Below are 19435 nucleotides of genomic sequence, written 5' to 3' on the forward strand. Positions count from 1 at the left end.
TCTATGACTTTTTTTGTAACTGCGTTAGGTAGATCCAATTATTTACTACTGTGTTGCTAGATCAAGTACAGCATCTGTGTCAGTAGTTCATACTTGTGCTTGTAATTGAATTTGTACTTTGTACTTGTGCTTTGTACTTGTACCGTGTATTTGTACTTTGGATTTGTACTTTGAACTTGTACTTTGAACTTGTACTTTGTACTTGAACTTTGTACTTGTACTTTGCATTTGTACCTTGTACTTGTATCTTGTACTTGTACTTTGCATTTGTACCTTGTACTTGTACTTTGTACTTGTACATTCTATTTGTACTTTGAACTTGTATTTTGTACTTGTACTTTGCATTTGTACTTTGCATTTGTACTTTGTACTTGTACCTTGTACTTGTACTTTGTACTTGTACTTTGTACTTGCTCTTCTATAATACGGTGTCCACCAAAGACCTCAATACCTCCAAACATCATAAAGTCATAATTATTTAACAATCTGCCACCTGTTCCCAAGTGAATTGACCTAAATTTATGGTTTCATGTATACCATTGTGTGAGCACAATTTGTACAGGCTAACTCGTCCAAAGAAACCTAAGTGTTTCCGAAAATTGTTCTTCTATGATTGTACCATTACTGCCGATATCTCGCTGTTACGATATAACTGACTGTAAACATACTTTCGTAGATTGGCATGAATCACTCCGCTGCGTTGATAAGAACGGCACGCGTCTGTGATAAGCAATAGCAATTCGGAGAGGAAATCGGTAAATATAAAACGTCGAATTTATTCCATGAATTACGAGTTCATATTTTTTGACAAATTTCAAATATTGTATTTGCAAGAGATACAATATTTCACAAGGTGAAGAACTTGAAATAGAAAGAATCTGATGTAATTAGTAGTGAATATAGTGGAATGACTGAAGCGATATAATGGTCCAAAGAAAGCGTCCAAATTTGGAAATCGAAAGGAAGGTGTTGCGATCGAAAAAGTTGAACAAACAAAAAGCGTTCGATTTCTCTTTTGAGGCAATCTAGTTTCGCGATCGCGACCAAGTTCAGAGCAAAAATTGCCCATGTAAAATCGATGAATTTCAAGTTTCCATCGGGAGTGATCGTCCTGGCGTCGTTGTGGCAATCTTTTCGATTGCGAGCGGCTAGCTGTTCGGCTCGTAGAAGGGCAGGAAGTAGCGGAACGCATAATGAGAAGGGGGTTGTGGGCGGGGATGATCGCGCGAAAAAGGTGATACGGCTCGGAGACAAAGGCGAGGACCGTGAGGTGGGGCTGATCAATCGGATCCTCTGCCATCCGGCGGTGAGTTAACTAGGACTAAATAAGGTAGCCGCTCGGTCCCGGTAAATAATTGTATCTCGTAAAGCGACTAGGTAACCGAGGATTTATATGGGCGTAGCCGACGGGGCCGACACTTGCTACTTCGATACACGACGGCGCATAGTCGGCCACCACCACACCGCTTCTCCTCCCTCTTGTTCCTCTCCTTCACCTCCATCACCTCCTCCTCTTTTTCCTTTCCTTCGGAACATAACCTGTGAGTACCGAGGTACACACGTGCCACGAGCTGTTAGTAGTCGAGGGGGCACCGTGGACCTCCCCCTACTGCCGACTTGCTCAGCCTCCTATCAAACACTCCACTTGGCCCATGTAAATTAACCGACGATAATCGACCGACCGGCTAATTATATTCGCGAGATTTTATCGCTTTATTGCGACTCCAAGCTTTCGTGACAGACGCCACTGGGCGTTGCGCTCCCAGTTTCGTGCCCGATGATCGATCACATTCCGTTTTCTCGATGCAGTATTAACACTTTCTTGCTGTTGACTTTTATCCAGAGAGCAATGCAGACGTCCATGTAGGCACATAGACAGTTTGGAGATAGGGATCCCACATGGGGATTTGGAGAGACAGAACTTAGGCAACATAAAGATGTGGACATTCCGAGATACACAAACTTGAGAGAATTTAGAGATTTAGGATATCTAAGGAATTTTATTGGAGGAATTTTATTTATCCTATATGTCCTTTCAAATACCATCTATATATCTCTCTAAATCCCCATATTTTATACATAGGGAAGATTTCTTTAAATACACAGATCTATAGTATCAGATCATTAGTCAACTCTTCAGCTTAACACCACAAAGCTCATTGCCGAGTTCACGCTTATGGATTCGCTAATCTTATCAAAACGAACGAGATACCGTGGCTGTCCACGATAAAGTTACGAGTTTGCTCTTTAACAGACTGTCCTCCTTTCTTTATACGTCTCGAGGACGATCGTGAACAATGAGTTTCGCAATTGTTCAATATATTCATTGGAAATCCTTTGTCGAGCGGCGCGAAACGATCTTACCGGAAGTCACGTGTCCCGCGCAACGCGTGACCATCCTCTTGTCTAGCTTCCCCGTCGCTATTCTTTCATAGTCGATTGACCGGCGATTGCGAAATATCGGGACAAATAAAGACTGGCATATCCTAATCGTACTTGTGAATGAAAGAAAAGTAGTAGCGTAACGGAACACGAAGAAAACGAAGGGTTGGACTACTTCTCGTTTAATTCTAATACGTGGATTCCTGAGCGCGATGATCGAAGGCGCCGGGACAAGTGGGTCCCTAATTTGGGACTTTATCGTCTTGTTATCCTTGCACCTTACGACGCTGACGACCGAGCACTCGGTGTCACTGTGCTTGCCACCTTTTCGTCGATGGTCACAGAGGCTCGCTTTGGACCGAGAATGCACCGATATGGCGCGTACCGCGAGAGAAAGAGAGACGGCAACAATGAGAGGAAAAAAGGAGAAACCTAGAAGGAAGAGGACACGGGAGAACAGAGAGAGCTTGAAAAGAAGGAACGAGAAAGGTGGTAGGAGTGGGTGCCCGTGTGTCTCCTTGCCCCCACTACGTGGACATCGGGCCCAGTGCGACCCCTTCCTCCCCTTCCTTAGGCAGCCCGAGGCCAAGAACGCGCAGGGCCGTAGGCCCCAGCCTCGGTACCGTCGGCTACTCGCGTACCTTTTGCGGCGTTGCCGAGTCCTCTTTCGATCACTTGCTCTCGCACTCTCGTTTCGACGAGAAGGACCCCGCTTTCGCATAAATTACCACTGCTCGCCCGTACGAGCCATTTCGACGCGTCATGTATATACACAACCGTGCGGCCGTGCTCGCGCGCGCACGACCCTTTCGAGCGCGGGAGAATTCATTCGATATAAAGTCGAATTTACGTTTCTTCGCTTTGGACGATTATCGCCGCCGTTTCACAAAAATTACAATCTATTAATTTGTAAGAGATAAATAAAATTTGAGATGGACACTCGAAATGATTTTCGTGTGGTTTACTCAAACATTCGTTCGGATTAACTAATTGATGACCTAACAGATTGTTCAATATTCAGTTTGACTTGGTTTAAAGTCATCAAATGTTCCGACTTTGACATTCATACCTAGGATCAAGATGTGGTAGAAGGCTATTTTCCAAGTCCATGATAAGGATGGGCAAGCGTTCTTATAGGCAAATGAAGTCCGAGCACGAACGAATGCTCGCCTAGTTGAAACGCAGGCTCGCGCGTGTTCTTCTAGTGACTTTTCTTGCTCGGATTCAACCAGTTTCCTCGCGGACGAGGACGCGTGGTCGAGAGTGCAGCGTCGCGAAATTTATGGAGGACGGATCGTGTCACGAGATCCGGTGGCACACACAGCTGCTCGCATCCAGCAGGTGTATTTGTGTGCTCGTTAACTCGTAATGGAGATTGCCACCTTAGATTCTCGACCACCCGTGTTTCCGTCGAATTCACCTCTCGTTCCCGAGCGTACGCGTCAAGGGCCTGACGCGTCAAACGAGTTCGTTCCCGAGATCCCTCTATAGCTCCCTGGCAGACCGACGACGACGTCGCGCGTTAAACGATGCAATTTAGAGAGAGAAAAACCGGCGATCGTTCTTTGGAAACCAGTATAATTCGCCCGGAGCGTGACCACGCCAGTCTCTTATTTGAATTTCTCGCTTCGCGAGCGAACGGACCGACTCGTAAATTCGTGTGTCGAACGCGTCCTGCACGACGCGACACCCCGCGTGCCCGAGAATTCGATTCCGTAAGAACGGACGTGTTGGTCAGGGCCTCCTTTCCGGACGGAAGGTCGTCGGACCGAAAATATCGCGCGTGCACGCCCCGAAGAATTCCTCGGCTAGTTTATTTCTTTCTGGAAATCACGCGTTTCTGCGTCGACGTTCGACTAAACACACAGGAGGTATACCGTTTCGCCACCCTTCTATATTTCTTTGCCTCTTTTCGTTCCTACGGCACGCCTACGGGTACCTTTGCTCGATTCACTTTGACAATCAGGTTCCACTGCTCTGTCTAAACGTCAGACTATTTGCATCGAAACATTACCGATCTACTATTCGCGACACAACAAGAACTCTAGGATACTCGTATCACTAGAAGGGTTGTTAGTTAAAATAAAAGCGTACATCTTTATAGCAATGTTTCCAAATCCTCATATGGTTAAAGTTCCAGATTTCCAAACTGTTCAGTCGATACGCTAAAGCTTGTCAGGTCAGCTTTAGAGCATCTGAATGGTCGATGAATCTCGACCGGGCCTTGAGCGCCACTTAATCGCCGTATCGAACCTTTTCTATTTTGTTTGACCCCGTTTTCGTCAACGAAGAAATTGTCGAAGTAAAGGTCTAATTCCGAAGATCGTATTACAGGTCCGATTTTACGCATTCCTATTGGATCAACAAGGTCTTCGAATTAAGAACTCGTCCTCTTCGATCGCAGACTGTGAATTATGATCTCGCTTTCTTCTCAAGGTTTTTTCCGGTTATCTCGGCTTTATCTCGTCCCATTACAATCTTAAACCCTCGGTCATGAAAGCACAGGGAGCGCCCGTGCTCCGCTTTCTCGCGTTATTACCGCGTTCCTCTCGTTCTCTCCTATCTTGATCTCTTCGGCGGAATACGCGGCGCGCGAACCTCGTAAAATTCTAGAAACGAGAACCACGAACCCGCGGCGCCAACATTCGAGATATATTCGATTGTACACAAGATGTACTCATCCTGTATCTCATTCCCCTGATTATGCCCTCTCGAAATTTGCGTGTAAATTTGAAATATTCAAATTTCCATATCGGGAAGTTAACTCGTGACCAAATGAGTACTCGGCGAATACTCGTCACGTGTAAGGTGTGGACCTAGTAGTTAGTCGACAGCAGACTGTAATTTCTGGTGGCGATACAAGGCGGTAATTGGTCGGGTAGCGATTACGATTACGACAATGTACTGGGACATTTAGTTATGCACGCGAGAATTCGGGGATTCTGGCAATCGTAAATGGTGTTTCGAAGCAACGAGGACTGGCCGTAGCAGCCTTGGTCGAAGGCAGCCAGGCGCTGGCACGGCACCCATTGTCCGCGCCGTCTCTTGTTACGAGACGAGACGAGCCGGTCAGAGGGACGAGGAGGATCGGTCGAGTGCGAAGGAGACGAATCTCGAGAGCGAGGAAGAGAGGAAAGGCGCAGAGGAGAGCCCCAGAGTGAGGCAACCAGGCGGCGGTCAAACAGGCAGACCCAGGCTCCTTTCCTCCTCCGTTCTTTTCCTTCTTCAGCTTCCCTCCGGTGCGTCCTCTTCGTCTTCTCTTTCTTTTGTTGCTTTCCTTCGCGCGGCTCTTGCCATGCCGGGGACCGTGCCGAGTCAAAACCACCTATGTGTGCCTGGCAAGGGCCCCCGGCAGTAGGTCTGTTGCCTCGAGGCCCATGGCCTCTCTTCCTCTTTCGCTTCCACCACGATCTGCCGTCTCTTTCCTCTTTCTCGCTCGTTCCGTTCTTCGTCGCCTCGTGTAGATCGCAACGAGAGAGGCTCCTTTTGCCTGGGTCCGAGTCGAGATCTCCGGCCAGGCCGAGTTTTCGTGAGGCTGCCTCGCCGGAACCGACGCGACGACAGAACTCGAAAATTTCTCGAGAGGTTTCGATTTTCATGGGCCCCAGGAAATTTATGTCCGCCGAGAGGCCGGGTTACTCGAGGCTCCGTTTCAAGGATCTCCCTCCGTTGAATTATGGAAATCGACTCGTTTTGTAATTTCTAGCGTTCGAGGAGTCGCGTTTCTCAACCGTACGTTTCGAAATTTCTGCGAGCTAGCTCGTTTTGGAACGCGTCTCCGGATCGGAAACCGCGGGCCAGCGAGCGTTGCTCCCATATCTCATCGCGTTTGGAATCCAGACCGCATCGACGTGTTCAGCGACGCCAGCTTTTTGATTGCTTCGATCGTTGCCTCGAGTTCTCCGGGATTCTAACCAGCTAGCACGTCGCCAGCGAGTACGTGACAGTGGATCCGGCCTCGAGGCCTGTCAGGAATCTCCGGGACCCATTACGAGGGTGCGCCTACTTGGTGATCTTTTATACGACGAAAACCCGTTCCGTTGTCTCGGGTCGTCGCACGTGCGCTTTTCCGAGCCCTTCTCGCTATCGCGCGGGAACTAGTTTCGCTCGTCCGCCTTTATATTATGCAAATTCGCCAGCGACGATAATGAGATTCCGTCCTCGCCTGGCCAATAAATAATCGTCGGTCTAGCTTTCTAATGAAAAACACCGTCATCCCGGTGAAAATCGCGTCCTCGCCGCTCTCTCGAACGATTCCACTTCTCGAGCAGCTTCCGCCGTCCTCGGAAAAACACTTTTCTCGAAACTATCGGGTATTTATCGGTTAGTCAAGCATCACCCGGTGACCATGACAACATGGCACTTGTTGCACAAAGCGTGTTCGGAGACGAAATTTCTCGGCGTCCTTTTGGTTCCTTCTGCGCGGACCTCCCGCGTCGAGGGTCACCAGGTTACACGTTGCCGCGCATTCCCATTTCGGCGTTTTACCGAAACGGTCTTCTGCGTTAGAAACCCGACTCCTGGATTTCTCGGAGCCATTCGCCTCCTTCCTACACCCTCATTTGATCTGCCAGATATTCCGGTAAAAAGATACCTACTTGCCGCCAACTGCTGTCTCGTAAACGACGTAAAATCCTGGTAGCTTTACCTCTTCTGGAAGTCAGTGCTTTTCAAAATTCGAAGAAACTGTAAGGCTTAAAAATCACCCTATAGAAAAAAAAGTCAAATATCCGATGTTTCGCAAGATCCATGAAGCCTAGCAGTATTCAGCATCCTTGCAGTCACTCTTCCTTTCCAAGGACCGTGACTAAGAGCGATGTCATAGGTTTTCACCGGACAATCCTCGGAGAAAATTGTTCGGTGCAAACAAGCGGGCATCTGCGGCCAAGACGAGGCACTTGTTGCACAAAGGGTATCGGGGGTCGAAAATTCTTGGCGTCTCTCCCTTTCGATTTCCCTCGGTCGACGAACAGCGCTGGCAGGCCCCCTGTGTCGAGGGGTCACGAAACGTCCGTGGACGAGAGGCACTAGTACGGATTTCTATTGACACAGGCCAATAGGGCCTGGCCTCTGGACTCCGCAGGAATCTGTACGATCCTTTCTGGACGTCTACGGAAGAGGGGGTGCCGTAATCCTTCGCCTTTTTTTCTTTCGTCCATCGATGCCTCCGGTTTCCCCGTGGGAGACGGAGTCTGATAAATCTGCGAGGATTCCAGTCTCCCGGAAATCGTATTCTTGGCACGCATCGAGTCGTGGAATTAATTCTTCTTGCCTTTCTTCGAGCTAAATGGAGAATGGAAATTATCGACTAAGTCTTTGGTATTGTTCGCGTCACGCCTCAAACTTTCTTTGCTTCGGGTGAATATTAGGATTTTGGGGATTTTTCGAAGCGAAGGAAAATATTGCGTGTGGGTAGCGAGAAATTAGCATATACGATGGTAGGTCTGGCTCGTAAAAGTTAAGAAACCACTGGTATGAAAGAGAAAATTACAAAGGCCTGTTGTCGGTTATACGAATTTGAGAACCACCGGGTTGCGGTGCAGTGTCGGCAGGTCGGTGGGTAGGCATATAGCGTTGATGGACCAGAGCTAATCTAAAAATCGCCGGAACTTCACAATTATAGTAATTTACCAGCCGACAACAAGCTGTACACACAAGCTTGCCCCGTAATGGCATTAACGGCACGCTCTTTCGCTCCCGTGTCCTTTTTAGCTGGAATCCAGAGGCCCAAAATCGGCCGGGCGACTTCTTTTTTTTCACGATCCCAAGGTTCACGAAGGTGTCACGTCTCGGCGTCGTGTTTAGTCGTGCGTCGGGACACGTGGAATATTCTCGAGGTTCCTTTTTGCTCGTCCCGAGTTATATCGCGATCACAAACGAAGTCTGCCTCGTTACCGAACATCACGATGATCATTGTCGCCTCTCCTGCCGCGGAGAAAGAGGTGGAAAAAGGACGGGAAAAAAATACGAGGGAGACAGGATAGATTTATCGTTTGTAACAGAGACTCGACTTTTTCCTTTTCCCGTCAAACGAAAAATCATCCGCGGGTGCAGACAATGCTCTCGCGAGCACTCGGCTCGAAATCGAGGGCACTCATCACATGCAAATCCATAATAATCTCTTCGCGGCTTCCGCTCTTTGCCTCTTCTGTTCTAATGGTGCCTTTCCAGGAATCGTCGATGCAGAACCGCGGGTTACTACTCGGAACCCGCGTTGGATATTGTTTAAGAACCCGTGCATATCCCGCAGCCCGCTCGCCGCGATTTACTCTGCTACCTGTCGAGATACGCAATGGACTCTAATATTGCGTCCTCTCTCGTGTTCTCCTCGTTTCGTTGTTTATCATTCCGCGGTTCAACCTTGTTTTATAATGAGCCTCAAAGGGAACGTGATTTGCAGAATTTCTTTTGACATTTGTTAGAGAATGGAATTTGACAAGGTAGGTATTACCTCAGTTGGGACTATGGTACTTTGGAATTTTTGAAAGTTGACTATTTCGGCTATGGTTGGAATTTTATAACTTTGCAACTCATGGAGTTCATAACCCATAGAATTTGGAACCTAGTTGCAACGAAATCCTTCAAAATTTTACATGTAGTGCTCCTCAGTGCACAATCATCAGATAGTGAGAACTTATAAATTTCACACATCTAACACGTTCCATATTAGCAACTAACATCGAAGTTAAAAATTGAATATCGTCAATGAGAATGAAATTGGCGGAGACGAACAATGCTCTCCGAAATTCGGTGTAGCATGAAAAAGTGTGCGTTGTCTCGCGGGCAAAGTACGGTTCTCTCTTTTCGAATGCATATCCTGAGCGGTGCACATGTGCGCCACACTCCTCGCGCTAAAGTTTATTGCCAGCTCGGTCCACTCCCTTGCCCCACGATCCCCGGATGGGTTCCAACCGCATCCTTTCCATCACGATCAGCGTGCCTCCTCCTCCGCTCGTCCTGCTGCGTTCCATCGGCCTTCCACGCGGAGCTATACCGACAGACAACTCCAAGTTCGTGGCCGTGTTCTCTCGCTCTCGCCTCTTCTCTTCGTTCACTCCGCTGCACGGGTTTGTTTACCTCGCAGTCTTGTTGGAATAATACTTCGGGATGGTAATTATAGATACCCCCAGGCACACAATGCACCAAGACCTCGTCACACGTTCGCCGAACGGAGACCATTTTTGCCATTGAGATTCTACTTAACGCCTCGTGTTATCCGTATTTGGACGTGATCACAATCTTCTATTTTATTTACATTTACGATTAGACTTTGGTTTGGGTCTCAGAAGTTTCGTATGAAAACTGTCTAGGGTATAGAGGCGGATTTTGAGATATTTCATAAGAGTCGATCTATGAGATATCTCAAACCTGGTTTCAAGTCTTCAATGCAAATAGGGACATTCGAAATAAATAGCGGATAGAAGTATCATAAAATGATTGGTTTGCTCGTAGTGTACGTTTGGAGCTTGCAATGTAGCAAAAGTGCTAATGCGAAGTAAGGTGTTACTAGGTGGTAAGGAGATCCTCATGCTTGATAAATGAAGATACAATGTCAAGATACTGGGTAGCAAAGAATGTGTGAAAAAAAGAACCATCTAGTTTGTTAGCTGTCGTCAGCTGTGCAGTCTCATCGTGGACAGTTCCGAAGACCTTGCACTCTGTAGGTCGCGATCATCGGTTGGAATAAAATGGAGACTTTACGGCGGTACGGGGCGCGGAGTAATCCCGGACAAATTCGCGAAAGATTTAGCGACACTTTATCGCGGCTCGGCCGGTGCTCGTAAACGGATAAAACTTTCATTAAAAGCGAAGCCTATTTGCTCTGGCGATCAGCTCTCGGCGCGAGCCGCTTTTCATCGAGCCTCCGCGCGGCCGTGATAAAACGAGAATCGGCACGATTCCGACGAAACTCCTCTCGGCGCGTACAAGCGCGCGTGCTTGTCGCGTTATTTATAGAGTCGCGTAGCTGACAATTTAATCGTCCGCAGTCGTGTGAATTGCGCCGATGCGTACGGTCGGGAGTCGCGCGTTCGCGTCTTAATAAGTTCGAGCAGAACGCGAGATGCCGCCTCGCCTCGCTGTGTCTCGCGGTCCGTGGAAAAGGTCAACGGTCTTGCGTCGGGGGACGATCGAGATCGCGGACGGACGGCCCTCGAACCAACGAAGAATTAACTCTTTCATGGCCGACGATGCGAGCGTGCGTTTTAACGCGACTGAGACCAAGTGCAACCACGCTGCCGAAGTATTAATTAAACGACCGGCTATACGCCGCGCGGAACGACTGATTTATCACCGTTTACCGCCAGCGCGCGTACGCTCGCGTTGCTTTCGTTGCGCGTCGTCGCGCCGATGCTTTACGAGCCATTTTCCCGCGCGCGTCGATAGCGGACAGGCTTCGCTAAAATGGCCCGACATCGATTCCCTGTAGTTTTATTTCCCTGCGGATACTGCAGGGTCTTCGAGTGTGGCGCGATTAGCAGCCTCGATGTAACCCTTATCACTGCGCGGTGTTTTGCAGAGCTTTATGGATAGATTAGCTTCGAGTATACTGCTGATCACTTGTATATCGGAGTACAGGATTGTTATTACTGGATATATAACCTAGCAGATCCACGTCTACACTAGCTACATCTAGCTTCATATATCATCCACATTCTAGTTCACATTCTGTACTGCAATTATTCAAATCAGAATTTATTCATTGGGTGGTCCACCGACTATTCTAAAGTCCTATTTAGATGAACGCGAAAAATTGCTACCGCGATGCTACCTCCAGTGATACTTTCCCCTATAAAATAATGGCGTTGGCGATCACCTAAAGATCCTCGTTGGCGAGAATGATAAGATCTAGCCGGTAGGGTTAGAGGGAAAAGAGGTTCGACGATGCTAACTCCGGAGTCTCGGTCGAGATCGAGAGCCGATTGTTATCAGTTCGAATCCTGAAAGCAGGTTTCTGCCTCTTGAAACGATCGAGTTTCGCGGAACGGACCAACTCGTGCGGTTCTCCAGCGGACGGGATCCGCCTTCGACATCGGGACAGCCAGATCGACCCTGCCGGCAGCTCGGAACAGGAGAGAGATGATCGGTATCGCTTCTTCGAGTCCTTCGTGAGGATTCTTGTTGCTCGCCGCGATCCAGTTTCGCGGAACGGATAAACTCGAAAGGTTTCTGCGGCATCGGTAATATCAGCGATGGACAAATCCGCTGGCCGACAGACTCGCGCCGACGTGTACCACGCGGACTGCGATTAGGTGGCGAATGTTTGTGGGGATCTTTGCAAATTTTGGGAGGATTTGGGATTTTGGAGGTTTAGGAATTTCGGGAACTTAGGTGGACATATGGGGATTTGGAGGTTTGAGGGTTTGAGGACTTGGAGATTTGAGGGTTTGGAGATTTGGAAGTGTGAGGATTTGAGGGCTTGGAGATTTGAGGGTTTGGAGATTTGGCAGTGTGAGGATTTGAGGGCTTGGAGGTTTCAGCATTTGGAGATTTGGAAATTAAGGGTTTGGGGACTTGGAGGTTTGGATATTTGGAGATTTGGGGCTTTGAGGGTTTGGGGACTTGGAGGATTGAACATTTGAAGTTTTGGGATTTTGTGGATTTGGACACTTAGAGGTTTGAACACTTGGAGATTTGGGGACTTGGAGGTTTGGAACTTTGAGGATTTGGACACTTGGAGGTTTGAATTCTTGGAGATTTGGAAGTTTGAGGATTTGGACACTTCGAGATTTGGAACTTTGAGGATTTGGACACTTGGAGGTTTGAACACTTGGAGATTTAGGACTTTGAGGATTTGGACACTTGGAGGTTTGAACACTTGGAGAATTGGGAACTTGGAGGTTTGGACACTTGGAGATTTGGGACTTTGAGGATTTGGACACTTGGAGGTTTGAACACTTGGAAATTTGGAAGTTTGAGGATATAGGGACTTGGATCATTAAATATTTGGATATTTAATCATTTGAGGATTTGTGGACTTGGAGGATTGAACATTTGAAGATTCAAGAATTTGAGAGTTTGAGGGTTTGGGGGCTTGATGATCATTTGAAGATACAATAATCTCCAAGTTTGAAGACTTGGAAATCTACAAGTTTTAAGTTGGGGACTGATGATTAAATATTTGAAACCTTCTGAAATTTGAACCAATTAGCTTTTGAAGAACCTAGTATCTGACCAGTACAGCAATTTGAAAAATACAGAAATTTATAAACACGGCATTATGTGAGCTTGAATTATTAATTCTATCGAATATAAAAGTTGACGTCTGTCTCCACGGTTGCCTATCACACCCGTACGTGTTGAAACATTAAAAGATGGATGGATAAGAGGAACGGGGACGAGCGATGACATCGTACGAGCTAGTTTGCCAGGAAAAGTTTTGCCGCGAGTAGGTGCTCGCGAATTAAAACCATTAAGCGAAACTGGTTTAACGTAGACGCGAAATGGTTCAGAGGACACGAACGCTTCTGCCGATTGGGAAGAAACGTGCGAACAGCTGCGTCTAATTACGAGGGGGAGCTCGTTTACGCAGGATTATTCGAGGAGTATTTAAACGCGAGCCTGGCGAATAAGCGCGCGAGAATAAATATCGATAGGAGAAGCGATAAGGAGAGAGGAGGATCGTTGGATTTCGCGGTTGGCAACCAGACTCGATTCGAGTTCTTTTCAATGTCAATGGAAGCTTGGGTCAATGGAAGCTTTATTTCTTCTTCGTCGTTCGATCTTGAGAATTATTGCCTGGTTGCTCGTAAACAAGTGTGTTGCGTGAAATATTTTTTTACGAGTTCTGTATATTTTAATACTGAACACCTGAATCCGCATTTTGCGAATTTTTCAACTTTTTCACATTGCAGTAATTCCATTTGTATTTCCGGTTTAAAATTTCATTCACAAGCTCTATTTTATTTTTTAATTCGAGAGATATTTATGTTATGCCGTTGAAGTATGTAACGGAGTGAGTTATGCAAGAATTTCATGCTTCAACTTCGTCACAAGTATTACTTAAGAGGCAGCCATTAATTGCATGCCTCTATAATTCGTCCCTTCCGTCTTATATCGATTAAGTGCGAGAAAGTCGATTCGGTGACAAAACCTGAAGCGTAATTGTAGTTGACGATTCAGATGTATTCACCTGTTTCTTTTTTGTTTGTCGAACAGGTAAGGTGGACCCGACGCCGCATACCTCGTCGTTCAACATGGGCTACCTCGTTTCGCCGTATCCCTACCCCAATGGCGCCGGAGGACCCATTCCTGTGTCTATGGTGAGTGTTTGTCATTTTATTGTTTCCCGTATCGTTTTACCTGTTCGAGAAAAGAGCTCAAGGACAACGACCAACATGTCCGACGGTTCCAACGCTGTACCCTCCGCAGTAAATCCTTTTACCAAAACTTTCGGTTGACAAACTTGCTTTTATTCAATATTTAGAATCACTGTTAGAGTGGAACTTGAGAATAGGGCACTTTTATGTAGGGAAAATGGTGACGTAGAAAATAGGGATTTTGTTATTTTGGGTAGAGTTCACTTTTGGGTAGAGAGTTTGCTATAGTTTTGGGGTTGAGAAGTGGGATTTGGGGATTTGTGGGTTTGGGAATTGTAAGATTTAGGGGTTTGGGGATTTGTAGCGCGGGGAATTGCAAGATTTGGGGATTTGGAGATTTGTAAAGCTGGGAATTGCAAGATTTGGGGATTTGGGGATTTAGGGATTTTTAGCGCTGAGAATTGCAAGATTTGGGGATTCGGGGATTGCAAGATTTGAGGATTTGGGGATTTTTAGCTTTGGGGATTGCAAGATTTGGGGATTTGGGGATTTGGGGATTTTTAGCTTTGGGGATTGCAAGATTTGGGGATTTGGGGATTTGGGGATTTTTAGCGCTGGGAATTGCAAGATTTGGGGATTTGGGGATAGCAAGATTTGGGAATTTGGGGATTTTTAGCGCTGGGAATTGCAAGATTTGGGGATTTGGAAATTTGTAGCGCTGGGAATTGCAAGATTTGGGGATTCTTAGCTTTAGCGATTGCAAGATTTGGGGATTTTTAGCTCTGGGAATTGCAAGATTTGGGGATTTGGTGATTTGTAGCGTTGGGAATTACAAGATTTGGGGATTTGGTGATTTTTAGCGCTGGAAATTACAAAATTTGGGTATTTGGAGATTTTTAGCTTTGGGGATTGCAAGATTTGGGGATTTGGGGATTTTTAGTGCTGGGAGCTGCAAGATTTGGGGATTTGGGGATTTTTAGCACCGGGAATCGCAAGATTTGGGGATTTCGGGATTTGTAGCGTTGGGAATTACAAGATTTGGTGATTTGGTGATTTTTAGCGCTGGAAATTACAAGATTTGTGGATTTGGGGATTTTTAGCTTTGGGAATTGCAAGATTTGTGGATTTGGTGATTTGTAGCGCTGGGAATTGCAAGATTTGAGGATTTAGTGATCTGCAGCTATAGTAATTATAAGATTTGAGGATTTTGGAATTTGTAGCATTGGGAATTGGAAGATTTGGGGATTTGGGAATTTGCATCTTTGGAAATAGCAAGGTTTGGAGATTCAGGGATTTAGAGTTTGAGATACAGGGATTCAGTGATTCTGGAATCTGGAGACTTAATTACCTGAGGTCTTAAAGATTAAATTTGAAAAGGTAGATGCTTAGAAACTTCAGAAGTTGGAAATTTGAGAGCACTCTTAGTACATTTAGAAGATTTACTCATATCTTAAATTCTAAATCAACAAATTTAAAAATCCAGAAATTTGCAATCAGGGTAATTTGATGATACAAAAGCTATCTAACTAGCAAAGTTAGCTTACATAGTGCTACTAAGGAAATTTGAAAATTAAAACCATATGCATTTACCATTGCACTAATCAGGTAATACAAAACTTAACTAATCATAGAATACTAGAACAATTAAACAGAATACCTAAACAACCCCCAAAAGTCAAAACCAAAAATACGAAGTTAAGCATACAAAGAAAGCCTCATGCATGCTCTCGATTTCAAGACGGAACATCGATCAAAACCCATTTGGTCGAGAACAAGGAACGGGCTATTCTGCAGCCTATTAAAGGTTTTAATCGCAAACAGGCCGTGTCGCGTCTCTTTTGTTCGTCAGCGTGCAACTTGGAGGCGGTTCTGCTCCGCGCCCTTTGAGAATCGCGATTCCCCTATTGATTTATGGTGGCCACAAATTGGATTCACGATTTATTTACGAGCAAACGTTCGCGCGCTCGCGGCCCTGATGATAAAGTGTTGCTCGAAACGGCACTTTAGAATTGTTTCTCCTTCCGCGACGCGAGACAAGCCACGTTTAAATAATTAATCGCGCGTTAACGTGACCCATCGCTGAATGCTAGGTTTTCCTACTCTCTGATATTCCTTAACTACTGTGATCTAAGCTACACATCATAGTACACTCGCATGCAGTTATAAATCGGAGTTTTGAATATTTGATAAATTAGGTAATTTATTATTTTAGGAGTTTAGGTGGCAATTATGGGATTTTAGGATTTTAGTCTGTAACTTTTGGGAAATTTTTGTTTTACCATATCGACAAAGTAGGTACAAGTTTGTTCTTCCATCAACTAATCTTGTGAACTGTACTTGTCTCAAGAGAAGCAAAATTTGTCTACCACGTCTGCAAAATTTATTTTTAAGTACATAACAAATTTGCAAAAACAGAAAATGTATTTGACGGTCTTAGTACTGAAATGTGCAATTAGTACGTGTTTAACGAGATATAATCCGCCATATTTGCTTCAGGGAATTGAGACAAAAGTTGGGACACGCTGTTAGCGTCCTCTTATCGGATTTTCACGAGTTTCTGTGATATTAAGAAAATAACGAACAGCGTATTCAAAGGGAAGGCAAAAGGGTATCGCAGCGTGTCGTGCCGCGCAATTAGCGCTATTAGCGATTACGCGAATGGAATTCGCTGGACGGCCGGTGAAAACGCGCGTACGTGAAATCGTCCGTGTTCGAGAGAGCTTGTTTCGATTTACAATAGCGATTTAACGAGGGATCCGCGTGAAATAGGAAAGGTGTGACGAGTTGGGGGTTTAAAAAAACCGCATCGATGGGGTAAAATCAAGAGGACCCGTCTCTCTCGCGCTCAACGCGGGATGAATGAAATTTGCAGATTCGCGAGTGCACACGTGTTGCGAGTGGCATTGTTGCGTCGAATGGGTTTGCGCGCGTGTGCGAGCGTGTCGCGATACCTCGTACTCGCGCGAGTTTGCACAGACGGCTAATTCGACCGCGGCGAAGCATGACGTCGCTAAATAGTGGACAAAATTGGGTCGATTCGGTGTTAAAAAGAGCGTGACACGGCAGATTCTGCGTTTTCTGCCCGACTGCTCGCAAACTCGTTTTCGAGAGACGAGCCGATTCTTCACGCTCGCGGAGCCGACGTCGCGAGACGAACGCACATTTTCCGCGACTACCAAGACTTTGTCATGTATCGATCACTGGTCGAGCTGATCGAATGAACCGTGCAAATTACTTCTAACAATCACTTGTTTTTGGGTAGAATGTTTCTAAAAATTGCTTAGACAGGTCTCGCTATGTGTACGCTTTTATTAGCACAAAATGGCTGGCGATCAGTTACGGTAGACGGTGTTCGAATTTTAGTTATGTGAAGTCCATTATTCCATGACATAAATGTAGTACAAAATAGTCTTATGATACATCAAGTTGATGTTTGAGGACTATTAAACGTGTCTATGTATTTATTTCATAAATATTTCTGATACAAACTGACTGGTCATTAGAGGCTCACATACAAAGTGGTAAAGACAGTAACATGTAGCCCAACATTATTTCATGATATAAAATGTATCACAAAATAGTCCCATGTTATATCAAATTGATGTTTGAAGATAGTTAAACGTGTCTATGTAATTGTTTCATAAATGTTTCTGGTATGAACTGACCAGTCATCAGAGGCTCACATACAAAATGGTAAAGACTGTAACATGTAACCCAACATTATTTCATGATACAAAATGTATCACAAAATAGTCCCATGTTATATCAAATTGATGTTTGAAGATAGTTAAACGTGTCTATGTAATTGTTTCATAAATGTTTCTGGTATGAACTGACTGGTCATCTGAGGCTCACATACAAAATGGTAAAGACAGTAACATGTGGCCCAACATTATTTCATGATATAAAATGTATCACAAAATAGTCCCATGTTACATCAAATTGATGTTTAAAGATAGTTAAACGTGTCTACGCAATTGTTTCATAAATGTTTCTGGTATGAACTGACCAGTCATCTGAGGCTCACATACAAAATGGTAAAGACAGTAACATGTAGCCCAGCATTATTTCATGATATAAAATGTATCACAAAATAGTCCCATGCTACATCAAATTATTGTTTGAAGATAGTTAAACGTGTCTATGTAGTTGTTTCATAAATGTTTCTGGTTCGAACTGCCCTACCATTAGAGACTCATATGCAAAATGGTAAAGCCAGGTTACCTTGCAGTTCCATTAAAACTTTGTCACTTAATAATTTAATACAAATAAGCAATGAAGTACTAAGACAAGATATAATGAACATACAGTATATCCCATCATTAACCAACATAAATGAGCATTAAAGCATAGCAACTCATGTTAAGTTCAACAGCGAAAATAATCAGTCGATAGTACGCAGCTCAAAGAGCCAATGCAATTTCCTTAAATTTTCTAATGGAATCGCGCCCAGTCGTTGGCGGACTGGTAATGAGCCGTAAATAAAATTAGACCGAGTGAAGGATCGCGTGACGTAGCTAAGAACTCAAGAGTGCCTATTGAGCTCTCTTCAACTGCTCGGAACTTGATGAACCACCGGCCTACCCAGCGATGGTCAGCAACGCTTCCGACTCTGGCGGTTCTCTCTTTCTATTTTGACTCTCTCTCTCCGTCTCTCCTTGCGTTGCATCCCCACTAAAGCGTACAACCAGTCTGGTTTCTCTTTCCCTTTCCCTCTCTCTGTCGCTCTCTTGGCCCGTACCTTGTCTCGGATTTACCTACCTCGGGCACTCATCTTCTACCATGTCATTATGTCGTTATTTCCGACAACGAGCGTGTCTCGACGAACCCTCGTACGCTCGCCTCCGACAGAAATGGGCGCGAAAGCAGTTTCGCCCGAAATCCGACTACAAACGCGTTGTGCTCGTGAATGAACCCCGACGACCGCATGTCGCGGTCGATCTTCGGATAGGAGCATCGTTCGTCAATGGACGCTCCTAGCTACATTTTTCTTCCTCCTTTTTCACTTATCCTCTTTTCTCGCCTGGCTGCTGCCATTGTTCTTGCGCGATTACCCGCTCATTAGTTTGCTTTAACCATAATCGTCGGAAGGAGACATGCCGCTGCGATCGAGTGGGCATGTCTGCAACTTTTTATGCCGAGGATGATTACAGGAATGTTTCAGGTGGGATGTGAACGTTGCTAAAATATTCCTTACTCCAAATTATTAATTCCAAACCGCAAACTTCCAAATTTTACTTGATCCACATTTCTGAATCCCTAAATTAGTTGAATTACACGAATTTCAAAACTCAGTCACTTCGAAACGATTCTAAATTTGAGACGATCGCGTTCCTGCGTGTTTTGCATCGATTAGAATCGCGTGTAGATGCCAACAATTTTCGGAATGTTGAAAACACGCGTTATCACCGTGGCGTGAACCGGGGACCAGATGAAACCGTTTCGAGGGACTATCGTTGGCTGTTTGCAGGTGCGATCTTCGCTGATTAAGCACCACCACGACGACGACAATTTGCTAAACAACGCGTGTTCCGTGGTGGTGCTCTTTGCGGAATACAAAGTGCCTTGGCAACGCCTTTGAGAGGTGTACACCGGGCGAGGTTTCGTGGCCTGGGCTTTCACGATAAAAGGCCGCGCGTAAAATGGCAATTAGGTTGACCAAGAATCCGCTGGCAGATTCTTAGGAACTCCTGAACAAATTGGACTGCATTCTTTCATCGCTCGACATTGTTCTTTTTTTAACGTTGTTCCGTTTGGAATAGCTTGGCAAACTCGCTAGATTTTTAACATGGTGC

At 45.5% G+C, this 19435-nt stretch overlaps 1 protein-coding gene across 2 annotated transcripts in view; it reads left to right on the forward strand.

The window, feature by feature from the left end:
• The window catches only part of LOC100880028 (protein pangolin, isoforms A/H/I/S), a 260554-nt gene that overhangs the window by 20954 nt on the left and 220165 nt on the right, over positions 1 to 19435 (forward strand). For both annotated transcript variants that reach the window (XM_012279582.2, XM_076533598.1), the window contains exon 3: positions 13540 to 13643. In XM_012279582.2, the coding sequence (XP_012134972.1) occupies positions 13540 to 13643 (104 nt within the window). The remainder of the gene's footprint in view (positions 1 to 13539; positions 13644 to 19435) is intronic.

Source organism: Megachile rotundata, chromosome 7, assembly GCF_050947335.1.
Source record: "Megachile rotundata isolate GNS110a chromosome 7, iyMegRotu1, whole genome shotgun sequence".
Lineage (NCBI taxonomy): Eukaryota > Metazoa > Arthropoda > Insecta > Hymenoptera > Megachilidae > Megachile > Megachile rotundata.